The 22,162-nt window shown below is 33.8% G+C and overlaps 2 protein-coding genes across 2 annotated transcripts in view; both read right to left on the minus strand.

The window, feature by feature from the left end:
- LOC140060593 (endoribonuclease Dicer-like) overlaps nucleotides 1–22,162 on the minus strand; it is a 123,800-nt gene that overhangs the window by 22,481 nt on the left and 79,157 nt on the right. The gene's annotated exons all lie outside the window — the stretch shown is intronic.
- The window catches only part of LOC140061114 (serine/threonine-protein phosphatase 2A 56 kDa regulatory subunit epsilon isoform-like), a 61,102-nt gene that overhangs the window by 4,048 nt on the left and 34,892 nt on the right, over nucleotides 1–22,162 (minus strand). The window contains exons 6-13 of the mRNA XM_072107564.1: nucleotides 21,075–21,205; nucleotides 14,350–14,409; nucleotides 12,808–12,916; nucleotides 12,243–12,296; nucleotides 8,411–8,461; nucleotides 5,392–5,511; nucleotides 2,994–3,121; nucleotides 17–118 (exon numbers count right to left, since the gene is read on the minus strand). Of these exons, the coding sequence (XP_071963665.1) occupies nucleotides 17–118; nucleotides 2,994–3,121; nucleotides 5,392–5,511; nucleotides 8,411–8,461; nucleotides 12,243–12,296; nucleotides 12,808–12,916; nucleotides 14,350–14,409; nucleotides 21,075–21,205 (755 nt within the window). The remainder of the gene's footprint in view (nucleotides 1–16; nucleotides 119–2,993; nucleotides 3,122–5,391; nucleotides 5,512–8,410; nucleotides 8,462–12,242; nucleotides 12,297–12,807; nucleotides 12,917–14,349; nucleotides 14,410–21,074; nucleotides 21,206–22,162) is intronic.

The raw sequence follows: 22,162 nt of genomic DNA on the forward strand, positions 1-22,162 counted from the left end.
GGTTCTAATCACTTACTTTTGTCGGTCCAACTTGTAATTTGCGGTTAATTCATCAAATAGTTTACTATGCATTTCCATAAAAGTTTTGAGCACATTGTAAACCAAGGCCACTATTGTCCTAAAAATAAATAAATGCAACAAATTCAGTACAAATAACTTATTAGGAGAAACTGAACTAAAATAAATATATGTAAAATAGATTTTAATATATCCATGATATCTCAACTTGAAAAAGCGAAATATCGAGAGAATTTATGAAAGCATATCTAAACAAAAGAGGGTACTATATAATTGAATAGATTAAACGATAGAGGGTGATATAAACTAAATTGTAGGCATCAAATCTATAGTAAACAGTGGATATGCCAGATGTTTTTCAGATGCGGCAAAGGCGGAAATCTGTTGAGAAACACAACAAACTTTTACGATAAAAATGGCTAAGGTTGGACTAACCACTAGAATGCTAGCTCATATTCAGGGGGAAAATGGCAAAAGGCTTCCTACTTTCTAGGAATTTATTAGATAGTCTATATTGTTTTGACGACGCTTAACTCCCTTTCAAACATAACCACAGTGTCGATTTTGCCATTTTTCCTCTAACTGAGCCGAAATTAGTTTGAAAATATTAGGCCAAAAAAAAAAAAATAGTTTGTTTGCTGTCATCCGCCGCCCCTAATTTCGCCAAAAATTTGGGGCAGAAATAAGAAAAAGTTTTTTTTTTTAGGTTGAGGGCGCTTTAAAAAAAAAAAATTTTTATTATTTTTTTTGGCCGAAAAGGTGTAAAAATCGAGTGTGCGAGGATGAAACAATAAAAATAATAACGTAGCGTATATTTCGGTGTATAATCGCACTTTTGACATGCAAATTTAACCTCTAAATTAAGGGTGCGTCTTATACACCGAACATAAATGCCTCAACACACAGATATCGCCACCTCGTTGGCTAGGCCTGGGCTTTTTAAGGTAAGGCCTATTAGTATTACTAAAGTCTAAAGAGTAGGCCTAGCCTAGCTACAGTGTACTAGCGTAACAGCAACCTGCTAGTTTTCAAGGCATTTTAGCGTGATTTTGTACTAAATATGATGAAAAGATTTGTTCATTATGGAGCTGTTTTTTAGGCGCTCCGATAAAATTTCATTTGAAAACGACGTTTACGATTGGAATAGTATTATAGTTATACGCACGACCGTCGTACCCCCAGCGCGAGCGAGCCCTTCTTGGCAACCACATTGTTTACACAGTATTCGACTAGTATATTCTCCAGTTGATTATAGCATAGACCTAGCGTACACACTTCAGGATACATAGATACTAATCGAATACGATTTTCCGTGAAAACGTGCGCCTCTCGATAAAAGGATCGAGCGAGGCTAGCCCACACACACGTGCGGTCATGCACTCGATGTTGCGGGTGCGAAACTCATTCATAACAAGTTAGAAAGAACTGACGGAATGGGGGACTTCCCTTCTTGTTGAGGCTACTGGGCGCGGCCGTCTTATACATCGACGATATACAAAATACCGATATTTTACTCTCAGTTAGGGGTCGGGTGCGTCTTATTATACACAGGTGCGACTTATACACCGAAACATACGGTACACTAACTTCTAAAAATTAAAATATTTAATTAGGCCTGCTAACAACGACCTACTGTGTAGTAGTAGGCCTAGCCTAGGCTAGTTTAGACACGGGGCCTAACGCGCCCAAAACAGAATTAAAGTGTGAAACAAATTATGAATAGATGTTTGAGCTCGTTGTTTTATTCAGTGTGTTTTGTTACTCTCAAATTCGCGAGCAATTAACAGAGAAATTAACATTAAAAAAAAAAAAAAAAAAAAAAAAAAAAAAAAAAAAACTTTTTTCCACCCGCCCCCCCCCCCCCCTACCAAAAAAAAAAAAAACTTGACAGCAAACAAACAATTTTTTTTTTAGGCCTTATAACAATATCCTAGATTTATATAGCCCCTAATGTTGTGAAACCTCTAAGCGCTGTACATAAACTAATACGATTAAAGGGATTCCGACCATGCCACAAAAAAACCCAAACCGAAGTAAGGGGATACGCCCTCGTCGCTAACCAGGGAGCAGTCTAATTGAACCCCCGGTCAGTACCAGGGGCCGGATTTATCAAACTTGCTTAGCAAAAAAATCGTCTTAACTTTGCCTTAAATCCTTGATTTTGCCTAAGTCAGATTTATCAATATATCTAAGCAAAAAAATTTGCTTAATTTTGTCTTAAATCTAAGACAAACAACACCCTGCCTTAAGATGAAAAATTTCGTCTTATCTCATTTCTGCAACAGAAACATTCTTTTTTGACAACGCGAGCGCGCTAGGCCGGAACATTGAACATTCGGAAAGGCTACGCTAGTGCGTTTTCCGCTGTACTACGGACGCTAAAATAATGATATCGATCTTCATAAAGATGGCCTAGAAATTGGACGAGCAAAACTAATATTTTCGGGATAGGTACGACCTAATTGACTAACTTTTAGAAAACTGTATCGGCTGCCAAGGGTCGCTGTCATTGATAAAAATAAATAAATGTTGATTTGATTTAAGTTTAGAGCGAATGATTTTCGTATGTATTTCCGACTGTTGTGCTCTTTCTCTATTTTAAGTAATAAAAACAATAGTAGCCAGAATGCGCCCTCTCTTGTTGGGAGTGAAAATACGGAGATCAAATGTTATAGCGCCGCCATCGCTAAGAGAAAAAAGGTAATACGCATGCGTAAGCAAGAATTTTTCCTCTTAAGACATAATTTGCTGCCCTCTAGAGTTTAATTTTGCGCATGTGCAAAGTAAAATTTACCTAAGACAATTTTTCTGCTAAGACATTGCTAAGACGGTTTGATAAATAAGATTAAGTTATTTGCTTAAGCACTTCTTAAATATTTCACCTTAAGCAAAAATATAAGCAAATATTGATAAATGCCAACCCAGTTGTGTCTTGGTCATCCCGGACTCAAAAGCAGTTTAACCATTGCACTTACTGATTCCAATGATCCTTTGATATCCTATAGAGACTTGGGAACATAATTGGCATTACAACGTTAGAATTCTCTTCAATCAGACTGAGTACATACTCATTATTCCAAAAGTATAATGCACGTTCAGCAACCTAAACGAGAGAGATCATAATACTATGTTATAATTATTTCTTTATACAGCCTCTTCAGTCATAGACTGTTCTCCCAAAGGGCCCAGTAATGATAAGTGACTGTGTGTGTACAGGTACACTCGTCTCAAAAGATGTACTGGGTCCTTTAAAGTGCACATGAGCTAAATGTGTACACTGGACCTACGGTTTATAGTCCTTATCCGAGAAGATTCGTTCTATTACCAGAACCGTGGCAAGAGTGAGCCTCGAACCCTTGCCAATATTATGGCTATGTTATTAAAGAAAAATATCCTGATATGAGAGCATGTTATATTGTACTAAGAAATTTAAAGCATTGTTAATTGTTCATTTAATATGTATACGTTAAATTATATGCAATTTATTTTCTATGGACTAGGAATTAAAAGATTGTTTGAATGGAAACAAAAACGAAAAGCATACATGGGTAAGAAATGTCCTTGACATGACAAACAATCTACACACTGACAAAAGTGCTTTAGTGAAGGGGGCGCCATGCAGCCTAGCATTTAAGATAATATCTAGCCTACACAGCACTTATAGATAACAGAGAAAGAAGCATTATTTGTCTGTGTTTAATGTGAGTGAAGCCAGTGTCAGTCAAAACACATAGAATAAGATGGTAGAGTGAAAAGGTTCTTGCATTATGAGTGAAGTTGGTGATCCACACTATCATCATACTATCAAATTGACGTTTCACAATAAACAAAAAAAATATTTCACTCTGCATGTGAAACCGTTAATCTATCCTACACATGTTTAACTCTTTGAATAATGGGGCAATAAAATACTACTACTCTACCTTCAACATGAGTGAATTTGGTGTCACTGGGCTTAGGTTTTAAGTTATCTAGTCTGCACAGGGCATTTAACTCATCAAGCGCAGGGGAAAGAACTACTTCTGTATCTACCTCCAACATGAGAGAATTTGGTGCCAGTTCGCCTAGCATTTAGGCTATCTAGCCTACACAGGGTAACTCGGTGAAGATGGGGCAGAAACTACTTTCTTTTACCTCGAATGTGAGTGAATTCGGTGCCAATGAGCCTAGCATTGAAGTTATCTAGTCTGCACAGGGCCTGTAACTCATCAAATGAAGAGGCAAGAACTACTTTTATATCTACCTCCCACACAAGTGAATTTGGTGCCAGTGAGCCTAGCATTTAGGTTATCTAGCCTGCACCGGGTTTTTAACTCAGTGAAAGATGGGCCAGGAACTACTTTCTTTTACCACCAACTTGAGTGAATTTGGTGCCAGTGAGCCTAGCATTGAAGTTATCTAGCCTGCACAGGGTATGTAACTCAATGAATGATAGGGCAAGAAGTATGTTTGCCTCACTACATCCCTGGGGATATTATTACTCACCAAGTCAAGGTTAACGCAACGATAGTCCAATTTATTTTTCTACATGTTAGGATTTATTTAACTAAAGTTTGACTAGTGTGTGTAATCCTTGAATATGTTACAAGTTATAATGTACATGTGTATTTGATGATATGCATATGAAATGTACATGTTTAGTGATACATGTCATCACTGATGAATCACATGTTTAAATTAGCCTACTGGAAAACTAATCCAGGTTGTCAAATCTAAAAATTGTCAGGCAAAGTCAGTAAAAGTTTCTCTTACTTGGTAGTCACAGAAAGTAAAATTTAATCATCAAAATTAATATCAATTAGCTCTGAGAGTCAACAGAATGTTGTTAATTTAGTAGAAGGGTAGTTTTAACAATAGTAGAATCTCTATTAATGCTTGGTTCTCACTAGAACGCAACACAAGGAAGTAGATGCTACGCAAGAGAGTTGACCAATGACAAGCGACAGTTTGAATAGTCCATTGATTGTGATTGGTCAACTCGCTTACATTGCGCTTACGCCCTTGCGTTGCGTCCTAGTGGGAACCAAGCTTAAGGGGACATTTTTAGGACCTACTTATATTCACATAATAGTGGTATCCCCCTCTAGTGGTATTTTATAGGAAAGTGTTTAATAAGGTTCTTATTCCTTTTAAACAATTTACCATAATATGAATTACTGTAAGATGGTCAATGAGTTTTTTTTAAGCAAAACAATCCAGTTATTTGTTTTCTATGTAAATTTGTTTTTACTTTATTATTGATTCTAGTAACAATTTTTAATTGTGTTATAATCAAAATGAGTATACATTTAAAAATAGAAAATCTTTAAAAAAAAATCTACCAATCTGACCAATAACCTTTGACCTTAGTCGGTACTACCCCTAAATATTTACCTGGAAATGAGGACTGGATACGCATCTAGCAAGTTGCTTGAATAGAATGCCTTGAATCTTGACAAACTGTATTGGTTCAATTACATCAAGAATCTCCTCAATTTCCCCAAGGTACATCACCTATGACAAGATAACGAGAGTGTCATCACCAAGAAATTACCCAACCTTATCATTTTCTCTAATAAAACAGATTTATGACATTTTTAAAAAATATTATAATTCTTATTCTACGGTATTATTCATTTATATTCCACAAATACACACAAATAAATAGTGCTGCTCAGGTAGGCGATATTTTTTAATTAAATGTATTATTTTATTCATTTCATCAGGGATAGGGGAGGATCCAGCGTTATAGATTAAGGGGGGGCCTAAATATTTCATAAATGATAAAAGCGATCAGTCAGGTTGCAGAAAAATAAAAATAGTCATTATTTTATTTTTAATAAGATATGGCTGTTAAATTTTAGGGGGGAGGGCTAAAGCCTGTTTCGCCCCGCCTAAATCCACCCCTGAGGGACCATGTCAACATTATTCTACTGCAGTAAATACATTTTTTAAACTCTTTATCCTGTTTATGAGTTATCATACCTATTGCTTATTGCAGTGATTAACTGTAAAATTAAAACAAACTAAAATTATACATATTTTATAAACACAATGTAGTTGCAGTAACTGCAGTAAAATAATTTTAACATGAACCCTTATATCAATAATTTGTTGTTTAACTAAAAATTATATATAAAACATCTTTGACACAAAGAAGTAGAATGCCAGTCATTATAAAAAAAAACTGGAGTGTCAGTCATAATATTACTCCCAAGGTGCCGTGGGCTAAAAACAGGTAGCTATTTCAAATTGACAATCCTCTTTGCCAAGCTGTCGAATGACATATCCCAATCTGTCAAGGGAGACAAGATAATGTAGGCTGGTAAATTTAAATACATCAACCAACAAATGCATGATAGTTTCCTAACGAATCATATCACAGAAATGATGTCGTATAACGAATCTAAAAGGTAAGCCAGTGGATTTTGAAATACAGGCTGTAGACACACAGGAAAAAAACAATTACAGATATTCAACCGTCTTAAAATGTCAACTAGCTTAAAAACCACCCAAGGAATAATAAATGTATGAGCGTTTAAGGTAAAAAAACGAAAAAAATCAAATTCAATCATTGGTGAAAGAATGACATTTATCCAAATTTGTCATTACATGGATAGACACATATTTCTCTTTTTCTGTCAGTTTATATAATTATTTTTAAACCAAGAATGTTTTAATATATTATGATATCTATTCTGCAAGCTTAGAGAATTTTAAAATAAATTGATTTAGCATTTCCTTAAAATGTAGATTGCATATCGATATTTTAATGTCTGTCTTTAATCTTTAATATCTTGAATCATATAATTATGAATAAAGGATGCTGACCCCCACAACAGACATGCTTTTTAAATACACAGAATAATAATGGCAATTGACGAGTGCAATTTAGAATTTAAAGTAAGAATATTATTAAATTTAAAACGGTTTGCGTCAATGATTAATTTAACAACTCTGAAAATAAAATGAATTTATCAATCCATTAAAAAAAAATTGTTATAGATTTATTTTAATAGAATGTATAACAAATCACATTGGTGAATCCTTGCCATTTGATTGGTTAATTTCATATCACATGCCATGCATTATATTCTCCCATTTCAATGATTAAAGTTATACTATTACATGGTCAACGTTTTATAAAAAAAGATAATTAGTTTTTGTAGGCCTGAATATTGAGGGAAACCAGACAGAGTGCGCCATCTATACCTATTTATTCTACATGGCTAAAATATAAAAATGTCAAATTATTTGACTGAGGCGCTTGTTTAACTATAAGCAGATATTCAACTTCGCAATTGATTCGACAGAGCCGCTTTTTCAACATAGGGGATGTTTCGACTGAGAAATTAATATAGCTGACGAGTTATGTGTAACAAAATGTGATATTTATCATCTTTCTTCCATAGTATTAGTCAGGAATTATAAAGTATATGACTAATAATAAAAGAAATGACTAACAATATACTATTTAACAATCTTCCGCTTTAAATCGATAAGGCTGTTAAAAACTTGATTGAAATCTATGAATTTGACCACGCTTTGAAAAAACTATTGCTGCAATACCATTTCTATTCATCATGAATTTAAAATAAATGTAAATTAACAATTATCTATTTTGTAAAATTTTAATTATTAAAAAAATTAATGATTATTTTCAAGTTGTTGTGCTGGACACCATACAATGGTCAAAAATTGATTTCTATAAATAGCCGTTTAAATTGTAAAAGTAATAATTTAATTAAAAACTAATTACCTCAGCTACCGTACTGTTGCTAATAAACGCCCCGGGGGCATCGCATTTTTTTTTTTTTTTAAGGGGGGGGGGGGGGGTTATTGGAGGTGAATTTTAACACCCAAAATTACCTAAACAAGCTGCAGTTACCTAGAACAAAACAGTTAATAAGTTTGTTGCTTGTTGAAAAACAAGTTAATGTGCAAATGGAACACATTTAAACCACTATTAATAGATAGGCGGTCACGGAAGACTCCATTTAATTTTGGAAGCAATCCGGACAAGGATCCCAATTCTGGACAACTTTTTATTATTTTAAGCTGTATGTCAAAACTACTAGACAGATCTTTAGCATGATCCTTTATCCTTTTTTTCTTTTTGCTTCTGGCGGAGGTTGCATGACTCTCCAATTGCTTTTGTTTAATTTATATAAATATATGTTATTGAATATGAGGAAAATAAATAATAAAAAACAACAACTATAAAGTTATTTTGTTTTATAATTTTATTTATTGACTGTTGACTTCAGGGAGTACCGCACATAAAAGAAAAATGTTTAAGCAACCAACCATTTAAAAACAAAAATAGCCAATTTCCGCTAGGAGGTCCTCGGCTTTCGTGCAATAAATCATAGGATTTAAACCATTTAACAACAATTTTTAAATAAACTCTTACCTCTTTTTGGCTGCATGTCTTAGGCCAGAATTTAAGTAAACCCATTATCACCTACAAAAGAAAGATTTGTCTTATCATATACTAACAGAAGACAGTAAATTAAACATAATTTATTTTAATCAATTTAAAAATACTTTGGTTTTAAAGTAAACAACAGTAGCAGTGTAAAAACAAAATAAAAAAGTAATACATTTTAAAAAACAAATATTACAAACATTAGGAAAAATGTTTTTTTCTTTTGGTGTCACTTTTCTGTGAAACTTACAAAGAGCACTACAGCCAATCCCTATTCAGGGGACACCTCTAATAAGAGGATAATATATTTTTGAAGGTATCCCCATAATAGAGTTTAATGTATCACAAAATAGTATATTTCATATTTTTTGTATTGAAAGTTTTTTTCTATATTCAAATATGTTTAATTTTTATCTATTATTAAAATATATTACAAAGAAACAATATAATATCATTGTGAATATGAATAACAAGATAATTGTGTTTATTACTCAGGCTCTCATATCCACAGAATAATACATTTTTCATTTTTTGTTATCATTTTAGTATCATTTGAACATACCACAGCTAATGTTGTTATGTAATGTTTGGGGATAATATATCAAGCGACTGAAGAATCTCTTGCCAATTATACACGCACGGAATCTGACAGTTACTTATCCACAAATGTGACGTCAAGCATAAAAATTTAACAATTTAGTTCGCCAACTGATCAATAGCTATAAATGCATCCAGTCTGCGGCATTGTATTTTAATAAACCTTTAAGATGTTTAAAGATGTCTTGTCTCTTCTTACTAAGCCGTAAACTTGACTGAATAAAATGGTTTAAGTTTAAATTGATATTTTTAAAGATGGTGATTAAAAAATGTAATTAAAGTACTGTAATCATTAAATTAATTTAAGTTTAAAAAATTATATGAAAATTATGTTTTTGTTAATAGACAAAAATTAATTTTCAAGCTATAGAAATAGTGTATAAGGTTTTGATAACATTGCCTAGCAAAACTTCAGAATTTACAGTACAATCATCAAACCATATGAAGTTCTTCTTCGTGTTGATGCACTGTGTGGACACAGGTGTGTGCTAAACACCAGAGTTTTGCTGGGCGATGTAAACAAATTTAATATTTAAAAAATAAAATGAATACAACAAATTCTAAAAATCTGTTTTTGTTGAAGATATTTAAAAACCAAGTACGTTATTTTTTTGTGATTAAAGCTATAAAAATTCTTGTCATGCTATTGTTTCTACTATACAGAGACCATTGTGAATCTGAACTGCTAACACAGTCGTACATTAATCTAATGTTTTAACATTAGCATCAGGGCTCGCAGAATCCTAAAATATTTGGTTGCCCTTCGGGCAAGTAGGTTTTGGGTTTTGGTTGCCCTCATCATTTTTTTACTTGCCCACTATTTTAGCTTAATTTTAACGTTTTATACCGCGACTGCACCGCGAAAAAACGTTGGTGAAAAACGACTATGCTTAATACACTGTGGTGTTTTTTTCGATGGATTTTAAAGTAGTGAAAACAATTTTTCAAATTTTTTCAATTACACAGTGATGTAGGCCAATCTTTTAAGAACATTTTACAGTAATTTATTTTCTCATACGATCCTCCGTACAAGAGTTGCGATTGTTTAATTAACATGGTGTCCTGAAATCCCTTGAAAACGCTATGTTATTTCTGTTGGTTACGCTTCGTTGCACGGCATTGTTTGTCATCGATCGAAGATGTGTTCCGTTTCGTGAATGAATTCACGTGGGTTTACTTTGGGAGCAAAAACGTTTTGCTTCTATTGTGCAATGAAATTCCGAAATCAAGCTATTTTGCGATATTTAAAATGTAGTGGCCTAGACATGGCACTAATTATCTTACAATTATTTAATAGATATATCTAAAATATTGCCTATAGAAATGTAGGCCTCCTAGGCCTAAAAAGTTTAAACAAAGTACTTATGAAGGTGATGAGCTTGTAACGCGTTGAAATCATAAAGAAAAAAAAAACAAACATCAACTGACGTCCGTCTACGTGACGTGAAACAATACGCATGCGTATAGCAAAAAACCTCACAGCAGCTGCCGTACGTAGTAGGAGCACATGGGTATGGTGTGTGGAGAGTGCGGGCTTGTGGAAGTTTACTTGTTGTTTCAGTAGAAGCTCGCACAGGTTGGATAAAAACAACCATCTGCTCGCACAAGTTGGTGATTGAAAACAACACAAGGGAACTGTGCCGAATTGTGGTGAAAACCACGTGCTCCGCCAAGTTGGAGTTTTTGAAAGTTCAACTCTCGGCGATACCCGAAGAAGTGTATTATTTTCAATGTTGATAATAAAAAATATACTGTAACTATTTAAGTATTCAATGTATTTATTAAATAAATTATTAGGCCTATTAAATTTATATTCTGTAATATTTATAAAAAAAATGGTAGGCCTACTTGCCTGTGTTAAAAACATCGGCCGCCGCCTATTTAGCACAGAAAATTAAAATTACGTATCTATTATAATTTAATAATATACTGTATTTTCAATACAACTGTACATTTGAACAATAATTACAGTAATTCAGCAAATTATTTATTACACACAAAATACATAACATGAATGTAATTAAACATAGGCCTAATCTACTATCAGGCTGTAGGCCACATAATTAATACTAAGTAGTAGATTCAGATTTTATTACCACCGTAAAATGATGTCGATAATTGAGAAAAACAAAAACATACTAGCCCCTATTTTATTTGGTTTATAGTATAACTAGGGAGTTGTTAATTAGAAACTCCCTGGTATAATAACTTCAAATAAGTTAAAAGCCGAGAGTTCAACGCTTCCTATTTCGCGATCAATGGATGCCGCAAGAGACCGCGTGCTATATGACAGACCTGGAAACTCTATACTCAACGACTTGATACGCCCGACTGCATAGAAACACATGTTTTGGCTCCTGGAGATAACGTTCCATACCACCGAATTCCGATCCATACATTTACTTAACAAACACTACACTGGTCTCGACGTCAAGAGAATTCGTTCGTGCGCGACTATTATTTTCATTGTTACAGTTTTTCACAACCCCTGTAAAACATCGTGGACATTTTCGGTGATTTTAAGAGGTTGCCCGTCGGGACATGACATGTTAAATTTTAGTTGCCCGACGTATTTATTTGGTTGCCGCGGGACGTCGGGCAAGCGATTCTGCGAGCCCTGAGCATGCTAGGTTAAATTTTGTCATAAAGTCGTCATGTAGTCAATGACAAGCATGTCAAAGGTCAAATTGAAAAAAAACAACTGAATGACTAATATACTATTAAATATACAATGGCAAATATAATAGTATTGTCGATACATTATTTATTTAAGGACTATAATATATATATATATATATTGAATAGAATTACGATCTAATCTTCCCGTCTTATTTTTGTTAATAAATTATAATTTCTATGCTTTGATCACCATTCAAATCATAAGGAGACAATTTTTGTTTATAGTGTCGTAGTTAAATATCTAATATTTGTACATAATTATGAAATAAAATTCAGTGGCAACTTCAGAATTTTGAAATATGAGGGAGGGTAAGGTTTAAAAACTATAAATAAATTGCTGAATATAATTCAATGTTTTCTCTATAATAATAAAAATAACATAACTTAAATTTTCTTTTAAAAAAACCTCTCCTGAAACAAGAAACACTTGCACTTAGAATTATGGTTTAGATGTATTTCTTACAGTTTTAAACCACACTTTCTCATGGACTCATGGGCTAACCCAAGGGTGTCCAAATTCGGGAACGTAAATTGTATATACCTGTTCTGTAAGAGTAGCGTCTTTCTCCAAAAACTGTACAACACAATATGCTAGCTGTAAGGACAAAAACATATTTCACATTCAAATAAATAAAAAAATTTTAAATACAGATGAATTAAACACAAATAACTGTCAAACTGTATTAATTATCTATTAATAAATATTTTTGACTGAAATACATTTGAATAAAAACATTGTTTTCACTGTTTAAAAGATGGCCTTGAAATGGTTTAAGTGTTATTTTAAAAAGAGATTTTTACACAGTATCATGCATACATTTATTTGCATTATCATACTCAACATATAATAGGAGCAGATAATCAGTTCGTTGATAATGGAAGCAAAGAGCATTAATTTTCTCTTAACTTTCGAAAAGGATCTGTAGTCATATGAAAAGTCGTTAATCACAATGGATGATCGCAACAGGAACGTAGACGAATCACGGTCAACGTGTCTACACACAACAGCACTCATAGAAAGTGATATCACGTAACAACAACAAAACAGTTGAATTGAAAATACAATTTTAGTAAAAAGTAATTCACAAACAAATTAATGTACGTACCTGGGCATGATATAAGTTCAGGCAGCGTACCTTGTGCAGAGGTATAAGAACCTTAATTAGAAATTGTTTATGCTCTGCCTTTAGCGGTAAGGCAAACCCATTTATTATGCTGTAATTTAAAAAAAAATATATCATAACATAGAACAAAAATGAAATGCCAATAACAAATTAATTTCCAACAATTCAAAACATTTAAGTAAAATATTAACAAACTTAACCCTTTAAAGATGTGGCCCGTATCCCATACATGGTAATTTACTGTCCCAGGACGCGAGGGTTGACTTTTTGGGGTCACTGAATTGCACTTTTTGAGAATTTGACTTTTGACCTAGGTCCTAAAAAGGCCAAAACATTTCACATAACAATAAAACCAACAATTGCAGAAAGTTACAGTCATAAAAATATATTTTGCATTTTTCCTAAACCTATTAAAAATACATTATTTAGCCTCAGTCACTTGGGGTAGAAACCTTGCGTTTTCAAAGGGTTAAAGGTAGAATGGTTACCACACTGCAGGCCCAACCAACATATTAGGGAGTTTTCTTTTGTGATAACAGACTGATGTGTTGTCGATCATAGCCTAGACCTAGAGTTAAATTTGGACACAATCCGCATTGTAATGCAATCCAAATACTCCCACTTCTAAATTTTTACTAAATTTAGGACTATTCCCTTTTATTTTATGAATGTCTTTTTAAATATCAAATTCTTTTTAATTTTGGTGTACTGTACTATGGAAAAAATAATAATATAATGGAACATTAAATTGAAGAAGATATTCACAAATATCAGAATTGCAATGTCATATGTCAAAAAGCAAGACCGAAACGTTCCATAGGAAGACACTATAAAGTATATAAGATTAAATTAAAACGTCGTGAGGTGGTACAACTCTTCTTAACAATTTTTTCAATCTTCTATCAACTAAAAGTCGTAGTTAGTCATGCCTCGGGTCACATTCTATGGTCACCGTACAGGTAGGCTACTACATCAGTACTTCTATGAATGGATGACTAGTCGGTGACAATAACGCTAGTTGGTCATACCCAGTACCGTTTTGATTTTACGATCATTCGGGAAACCACCTCACGACGTTAAATTAAAACCATATATATAAATAAAAAATAAATATTTTTTAATAATTAATAACTGAAAAATTTAAATGCTACTAAAAATGTCAGCACCATGAAATAACACAAAGGGATGAAATTTGCAAAAATCATCTCAATTTCTCAAACTAATCATTCCAAATATGCCTAGGTGAAGTAATATAAATTTCTGGTCTATGTATAACCTGAGTAATTAGATATCAAGAGATCTTTCATCAGTCCACGTTGGAAGTGTCGAGCTGATCCCTTATTCTCTCATGTGCAATTTTCATCTAATTTTCCAGTTTCCACTGTGAGGTTGTGGACAGTGCAACAGCCCAACACAAAACTGCTCTGGTGATCATTTCATGCATCATAGCAATGACTGATGATACTCTATTGCCCGGTTACAAATCGCTGATTTATTCCAAATGACTGTAAACATGATACTTACCTACCAAGAATTTCTAGTAATTCGCCTACACCATTAAAATGTTCCGTTTCATACACAAATCTATAATATAAAATATAAAACAAAGAAATAAATAAATTGGCATTCAGAAACTGAGTGCGATATTTGGACAAATGCAGTGTGTTATTTAATAATTTGGTCCATAACAAAAATACTGCTACATCAATTTTTTTTGGCACCAAAAATATCAAATACAGAAATTGCAAACTGCAATTTAAATGAGCACTTTATATTGAGCATTGTACTTTGAACAATGAACATTGAGCATTGTACATTGAGCAATGAACATTGAGCAATAAACATTGAGCAATGAACATTGAGCAATGAACATTGAGCAATGAACATTGAGCAATGAACATTGAGCAATGAACATTGAGCAATGAACATTGAGCAATGAACATTGAGCAATGAACATTGAGCAATGAACATTGAGCAATGAACATCGAGCAATGAACATCGAGCAATGAACATCGAGCAATGAACATCGAGCAATGAACATCGAGCAATGAACATCGAGCATCGTACATCGAGCATCGTACATCGAGCATCGTACATCGAGCATCGTACATCGAGCATCGTACATCGAGCATCGTACATCGAGCATCGTACACCGAGCATCGTACACCGAGCATCGTACACCGAGCATCGTACACTGAGCATCGTACACTGAGCATCGTACACTGAGCATTGTACACTGAGCATTGTACACTGAGCATTGTACACTGAGCATTGTACACTGAGCATTGTACACTGAGTATTGTACACTGAGCATTGTACACTGAGCATTGTACACTGTGCATCATTGTACACTGAGCAATGAACATTGAGCTCTGTACTTTGAGCATTGTACACAATGTACTTTGAGCATGTACTTTGAGTATTGTACTTTGTGCAATGAACATTGAGCCCTGCATGTTATTGTTACATATTAATACTAATAGTGATATAAACAAATATTTGACACTTTAGAGCATTTTTTCTTTATAATAATTGTCTATTAATCGTACTCTTTACAGTACGACACAAAAAGGGTTAAAGTGTATTTTGAGCAGCATAGCTTAATCTAAAGACGTATTGCACAAGAATGGAATAAAAGGGTAGGCAATAGATGTTGGAGCTGGAAACAAAATGGTAGATCAAGAAAACAGCGGAGATACTTTGTGCAAGAAGAACATGACCACCAATACAAGAACTAAAACAAAAGGTGTGATGATGAAGACTGTAGAAGTAAAGAAAGAGGCAACACCACAGACAGGCCTAAGCCTACCTAGGAATTGACTGAGTCACTCACTCAGTCACTTTATGACATGAAAAGAGGCTTGAACACTAAAACTAAATGTTATGCGTCTGAGTAGTTTCGCGCAAGAAAATAATTGTATTTTGATAAACAGATCATACAGTAATCTACGTAATCCAATTGAGCAACCAAATACGCAATGTATATATCCAACAGGCATACGGTGTTGATATCATTGAATTAAACTAACAAGAAACCTAGACATAAACTTAGTATGGCAAGTCAGCGGCCCAAGAAATATCAATAATTCACAGATATCTGCGACACATTACGAAAAACATAATCATAAAAAATCCGTAAGTTAATGTTAGCAAAAAAAAATGAAACCCTCCAATAATATCTTTACCAGAAATGCCTTTCCTATTGGAAAACTAGTCTAGCGTTCTGTGTGAAAACAATTTATGTCTGCCAGTGGACATGTCTTTAGTAAAATAGACTACTCACTTCTACATTTTTCTATTATTGTGTCTGAAAGGGTTTAATTAGCACTAATAAATTTGGTTTGATTACATGATGTGGTCGCATATTATCTATTTAGACTAGACCTTTTAAATGAGGCATGTAAAGCTCTGTCTACAATATCAAACTAGTTTGACAAAAAAGTTTGATGTGTCCAAATATGGTGGTGATAATGTCCATAATGGCTGCAACCACCCCTTTTTTTTTGTCACATAAAGTTTGATATTGTAGACAGAGCTTAAACCTTGTCTGCACTATCAAAATTTGTGATGTGTCCATGATGTCATATTATCACTACCATATTTGGGAATATCACTACCATATTTGGGCACATCACATATTTTTTTGTCGAACAAGTTTGATAGTGTAAACTGAGCTTAACAATGGGGTCAAATCAATACAAATGTTTTTTTCTTTCTTTATTACCGTACATCCATTTTGAACTATTATTAATTACTATTATAACTTTACTTCTACACTTTTATTTTGTGCTCAAATGCACCTTAAGACGTGAACACTGATTGATTTAGTCACATGAAAATCCCAAACCTCCTATCACTCTCATATCCTCATTAAATACCTGTCTATTAATTATTATCATTAATGATAATGATATTCTCATATTATGAGATTTGCCGAACCGTTTAGTCAGTCACCAAGTCAGTGAACTCGACATGATCAGACCAAACTCTTTAAATTACCGTATCACGACGATGGTAGAACAGGCTAAATATAGTATCAGATTGCTGGGCAGAAAACGACTTATCCTCTGAAGCCTAATAACACAAATGGGATCAAATTAAATATCTTGTCATGAATGTCTCCAAGGAATAACGTGAGCTTTTATTACATCTATAAGCTATTATTTACCGACAGGATTGGATAAATGATGAAAATCTTTATTCATCCACGAAAGCCCAGATCAACACAGTTGTTGTTCTTCATTGTGGCCTACTATAACATGCAAAATGTACAGTTTAGGAATTATATAAAATAAAAATGCTATGAATGTAAATACTACATTTTGTTCTAAGTATAGAAAGGCATAGAGTACAGTACAGTAGGGTTGTTTTTCCCTGTGGCCAAATGTAATGAGTGAAATGTACTGGTTTGGATGGAGTATATTTATATCATATAGTGTATGGTAAATTTGGTTCTATTCTATTATAAACATCATAAAAGCCCGTGATTAACTCGGGGATTTGTTGTTATAAATATACCGGTTTTCAATATTTTAACTACAAACTACAAATGGTCAATTTGGTTCTAATGGTATGTAAAAACAAAATTGGCAAAACAGTACAAAATAATTTGTACTGTTCTTTCAAAATCTATCAAATTTTTCGACCCTACAGTTGTAATACAGTAGTATCCTCCTCCATTGAGATATTCCGATTCCGGGGACACCTCTAATATGGGGACACCTCTATTATAGGGACACCTCTAATATGGGGACACCTTTAATATGGGGACACCTCTTATATGGGGACACCTCTAATATGGGGACACCTCTAATATGGGGACACCTCTAATATGGGGACACCTCTATTATGGGGACACCTATATTATGGAGACACTTTTCCATGAAATAAACAAAGAGATATAGATGAACACAACGACTAAAATGCAATTCAGGAGACATGTTGTTAGGTCACAAAGTTGTCCCGTTCTACTGTAAGTCCAAATACAATTTATAACAACTACTCTATAGGGTACATTCTTTAATTACCCTGCCTTTCTTACCACCCCCCATCTCCTCCTCCCCTCATCTTTAGAACACTTTCTATTTATAAATAGAACAATCTGATTATTACCAATATTTACATACTATCAACAGCGTTCTACTATATGCGACTGTTCAAACTCATTATATTATGTAAGGCTCCATTACCAATAGCCAATACCATAATAGCAATGCAAATTACAGCAATTAGTCCCTGGTATGAAATCTCTAGCCACTACATGGTCGATAAATAAATATGAATTATAGACAAAACATTATTTTAGTGGCAAGATAAAAAAATAAATTGATCATCTTAACTTGCTAATTTCGTGCTACATACATATTTATAGTACAGGTATGAGGATGTTGGTTTTTAGAATATTAAATTGGAATTTACTGTATGGGGAATGAGGAGGGATTTGACCCCCTGGAGAAAAACATGACCTCCTGTCTTCTACCAAATATTCATTAAACATGCAAAGTCTTCCCCTCCCCTCTTTAACCCTCACACCCCCTGCCCCTTGTCTCCTGTCTTCTTGTTGATCAAACCTAAATGATACACATATTGGTAAAAGTTAAGTTGGAAATGATCTGGAAAAACTTAATTGTATTGCTTTACCATTTTCTTATTAAAAAGGTTAAAGGTCAAAAAAGGTTATAGGTCATCTTAAAACACCAGTGATAAAATGCTTTGCGATCTGATTCCATGTATTAAATCGAGTGTAATTAAGATTGCAGAAGCATTTCAACTGGTAATTATGATATGGATTTAATACCTATCAATATCAGTGAGTTTCGCGCACCATCATGCATTACGAATGGGTACAGTTAGGTACAGTATGATACCGTCAGTTCTATTACTGGTCGCAAGACGATTGATTTACTGAAATAAACCTGTCCACTAGACAAGTTTCTTCTAATGTTTTCACAGAGAACAAAATTCCGCTACCCTGTAATTTTCCTAATTTTTACTAACAAGAACAAATAGCTGCGATTGTGATCTGCTGAGGTTTATGATTTTCATGCATACTCATGAGAGCGTTACAACCCATTCAGGGCTCGCAGAATCGCTTGCCCGACGTCCCGCGGCAACCAAATAAATACGTCGGGCAACTAAAATTTAATATGTCATGTCCCGACGGGCAACCTCTTAAAATCACCGAAAATGTCCACGATGTTTTACAGGGGTTGTGAAAAACTGTAACAATGAAAATAATAGTCGCGCACGAACGAATTCTCTTGACGTCAAGACCAGTGTAGTGTTTGTTAAGTAAATGTATGGATCGGAATTCGGTGGTATGGAACGTTATCTCCAGGAGCCAAAACATGTGTTTCTATGCAGTCGGGCGTATCAAGTCGTTGCGTATGGAGTTTCCAGGTCTGTCATATAGCACGCGGTCTCTTGCGGCATCCATTGATCGCGAAATAGGAAGCGTTGAACTCTCGGCTTTTAACTTATTTGAAGTTATTATACCAGGGAGTTTCTAATTAACAACGCCCTAGTTATACTATAAACCAAATAAAATAGGGGCTAGTATGTTTTTGTTTTTCTCAATTATCGACATCATTTTACGGTGGTAATAAAATCTGAATCTACTACTTAGTATTAATTATGTGGCCTACAGCCTGATAGTAGATTAGGCCTATGTTTAATTACATTCATGTTATGTATTTTGTGTGTAATAAATAATTTGCTGAATTACTGTAATTATTGTTCAAATGTACAGTTGTATTGAAAATACAGTATATTATTAAATTATAATAGATACGTAATTTTAATTGTCTGTGCCAAATAGGCACCGGCCGATGTTTTTAACACAGGCAAGTAGGCCTACCATTTTTTTTATAAATATTACAGAATATAAATTTAATAGGCCTAATAATTTATTTAATAAATACATTGAATACTTAAATAGTTACAGTATATTTTTTATTATCAACATTGAAAATAATACACTTCTTCGGGTATCGCCGAGAGTTGAACTTTCAAAAACTCCAACTTGGCGGAGCACGTGGTTTTCACCACAATTCGGCACAGTTCCCTTGTGTTGTTTTCAATCACAAACTTGTGCGAGCAGATGGTTGTTTTTATCCAACCTGTGCGAGCTTCTACTGAAACAACAAGTAAACTTCCATAAGCCCGCACTCTCCACACACCGTACCCATGTGCTCCTACTACGTACGGCTGCAGCTGCTGTGAGTTTTTTTGCTATACGCATGCGTATTGTTTCACGTCACGTAGACGGACGTCAGTTGATGTTTGTTTTTTTTTTCTTCTCTATGATTTCAACGCGTTACAAGCTCATCACCTTCATAAGTACTTTGTTTAAACTTTTTAGGCCTAGGAGGCCTACATTTCTATAGGGAATATTTTAGATATATCTATTAAATAATTGTAAGATAATTAGTGCCATGTCTAGGCCACTACATTTTAAATATCGCAAAATAGCTTGATTTCGGAATTTCATTGCACAATAGAAGCAAAACGTTTTTGCTCCCAAAGTAAACCCACGTGAATACGCCTTTTTCATTCACGAAACGGAACACATCTTCGATCGATGACAAACAATGCCGTGCAACGAAGCGTAACCAACAGAAATAACATAGCGTTTTCAAGGGATTTCAGGACACCATGTTAATTAAACAATCGCAACTCTTGTACGGAGGATCGTATGAGAAAATAAATTACTGTAAAATGTTCTTAAAAGATTGGCCTACATCACTGTGTAATTGAAAAAATTTGAAAAATTGTTTTCACTACTTTAAAATCCATCGAAAAAAACACCACAGTGTATTAAGCATAGGCGTTTTTCACCGACGTTTTTTCGCGGTGCAGTCGCGGTATAAAACGTTAAAATTAAGTTAAAATAGTGGGCAAGTAAAAAAATGATGAGGGCAACCAAAATCTAAAACCTACTTGCCCGAAGGGCAACCAAATATTTTAGGATTCTGCGAGCCCTGCCATTTCATGAGCTCTGATTGGTTGTAAACATTTTCGCTTTCAATAGTATCTGCCTAGTGGACAACGGACTACAGAATTGCTAACTTAGTCTAAAAAAGATTTTAAATAATTGCCTAACAATCATACCGTTGCATTTTGAAATCATAATTGTAAAAGGAATATCGTAATGTCGTAATCTAGCTTAAATATTGTAATGATTACGGCAATTGTTGATATCTCTGGACTTAAGCGACAATTCTGAAATCTTAATCAAGCAAATTACTTACTTAAGGAAGATGTGATTAATTTGTTTCCTGATGAATGCTCGTAAACCCAAAAACTTTCCGTAAATTCGATGCAGGACCGTCTTTAAGAAGTCTCTTTCTCGGGGATCTTCACTGTCAAATAATTCCAAAAGCTGACCAAAAAAAAAATGTTTTAATTAATTACACAATTTACGAAGCAATGGAAGATGACGAATCAGCAAAAGTAAAATATCATCAATATGCAATATACTATTTAAACTCACGCCATTAGATTACGTGATTGTACATCACATGTATTTTATATTTGGATCCATAGAGCTCTGGCTAGTTTGACAAAAATTGTGTGATGTGTCCAAATATGGTAGTGATATTCCTAAATATGGTATGGATATGACATCATCATGTACATACAGTTTTGTATGGGCACATCACATTTTGTTGTCACATACTGTAAAGTTTGATAATGTAGACAGAGCTTTATAGGTGTTTTGATTATTGAATACTCTCAACTTTGTTACATACTGTAGACCAGTCTATCCTTCAACTTGCAATTAATTATTCTATTCATCCCATGCAAAACATTTAATATAATTACTAGATCTTGTTTATTTCAAAAATAATAGAGAAGACATTAAAAACAAATGAAATATACAACTCTCTGAAACCAAATCTCTCCAAACCAGAATTTGCTTGCATTCAAAAAGATCCAAAATTTATACTTTTTGAAAACCTCACTTTTCAGAAGAGGTTTTTTTTTTTAGAAAGGACATTTTTGTATAAGTATTTATTCAAACTAAAGAGCAAAGTGAACAAGTTTAGGTTTAGGGGAAAAACATTCATTAAGATTCTACTGTACTCATCCCATGCATAATTATGTAGGTATTATATAAGGTATATTACGTAGCGGTAGACGTTACCGGCCCATCATCTTTCGTACAAATAGGTTTCGTAACAGCTTTATCCAGCTGCCATTCGGGCACTGAATGCTTGTCAGTATACCGTATGAGAGTGATGTGACACTTTGTAATTGTTTTTTATTTATCTGTTTTTGTATTCTCAGAGAAAACATGATTTATATATTTTTTATGTAAATGACATTAAATGTAAGT

This window comes from Antedon mediterranea, chromosome 10 (genome assembly GCF_964355755.1).
Source record: "Antedon mediterranea chromosome 10, ecAntMedi1.1, whole genome shotgun sequence".
NCBI lineage: Eukaryota > Metazoa > Echinodermata > Crinoidea > Comatulida > Antedonidae > Antedon > Antedon mediterranea.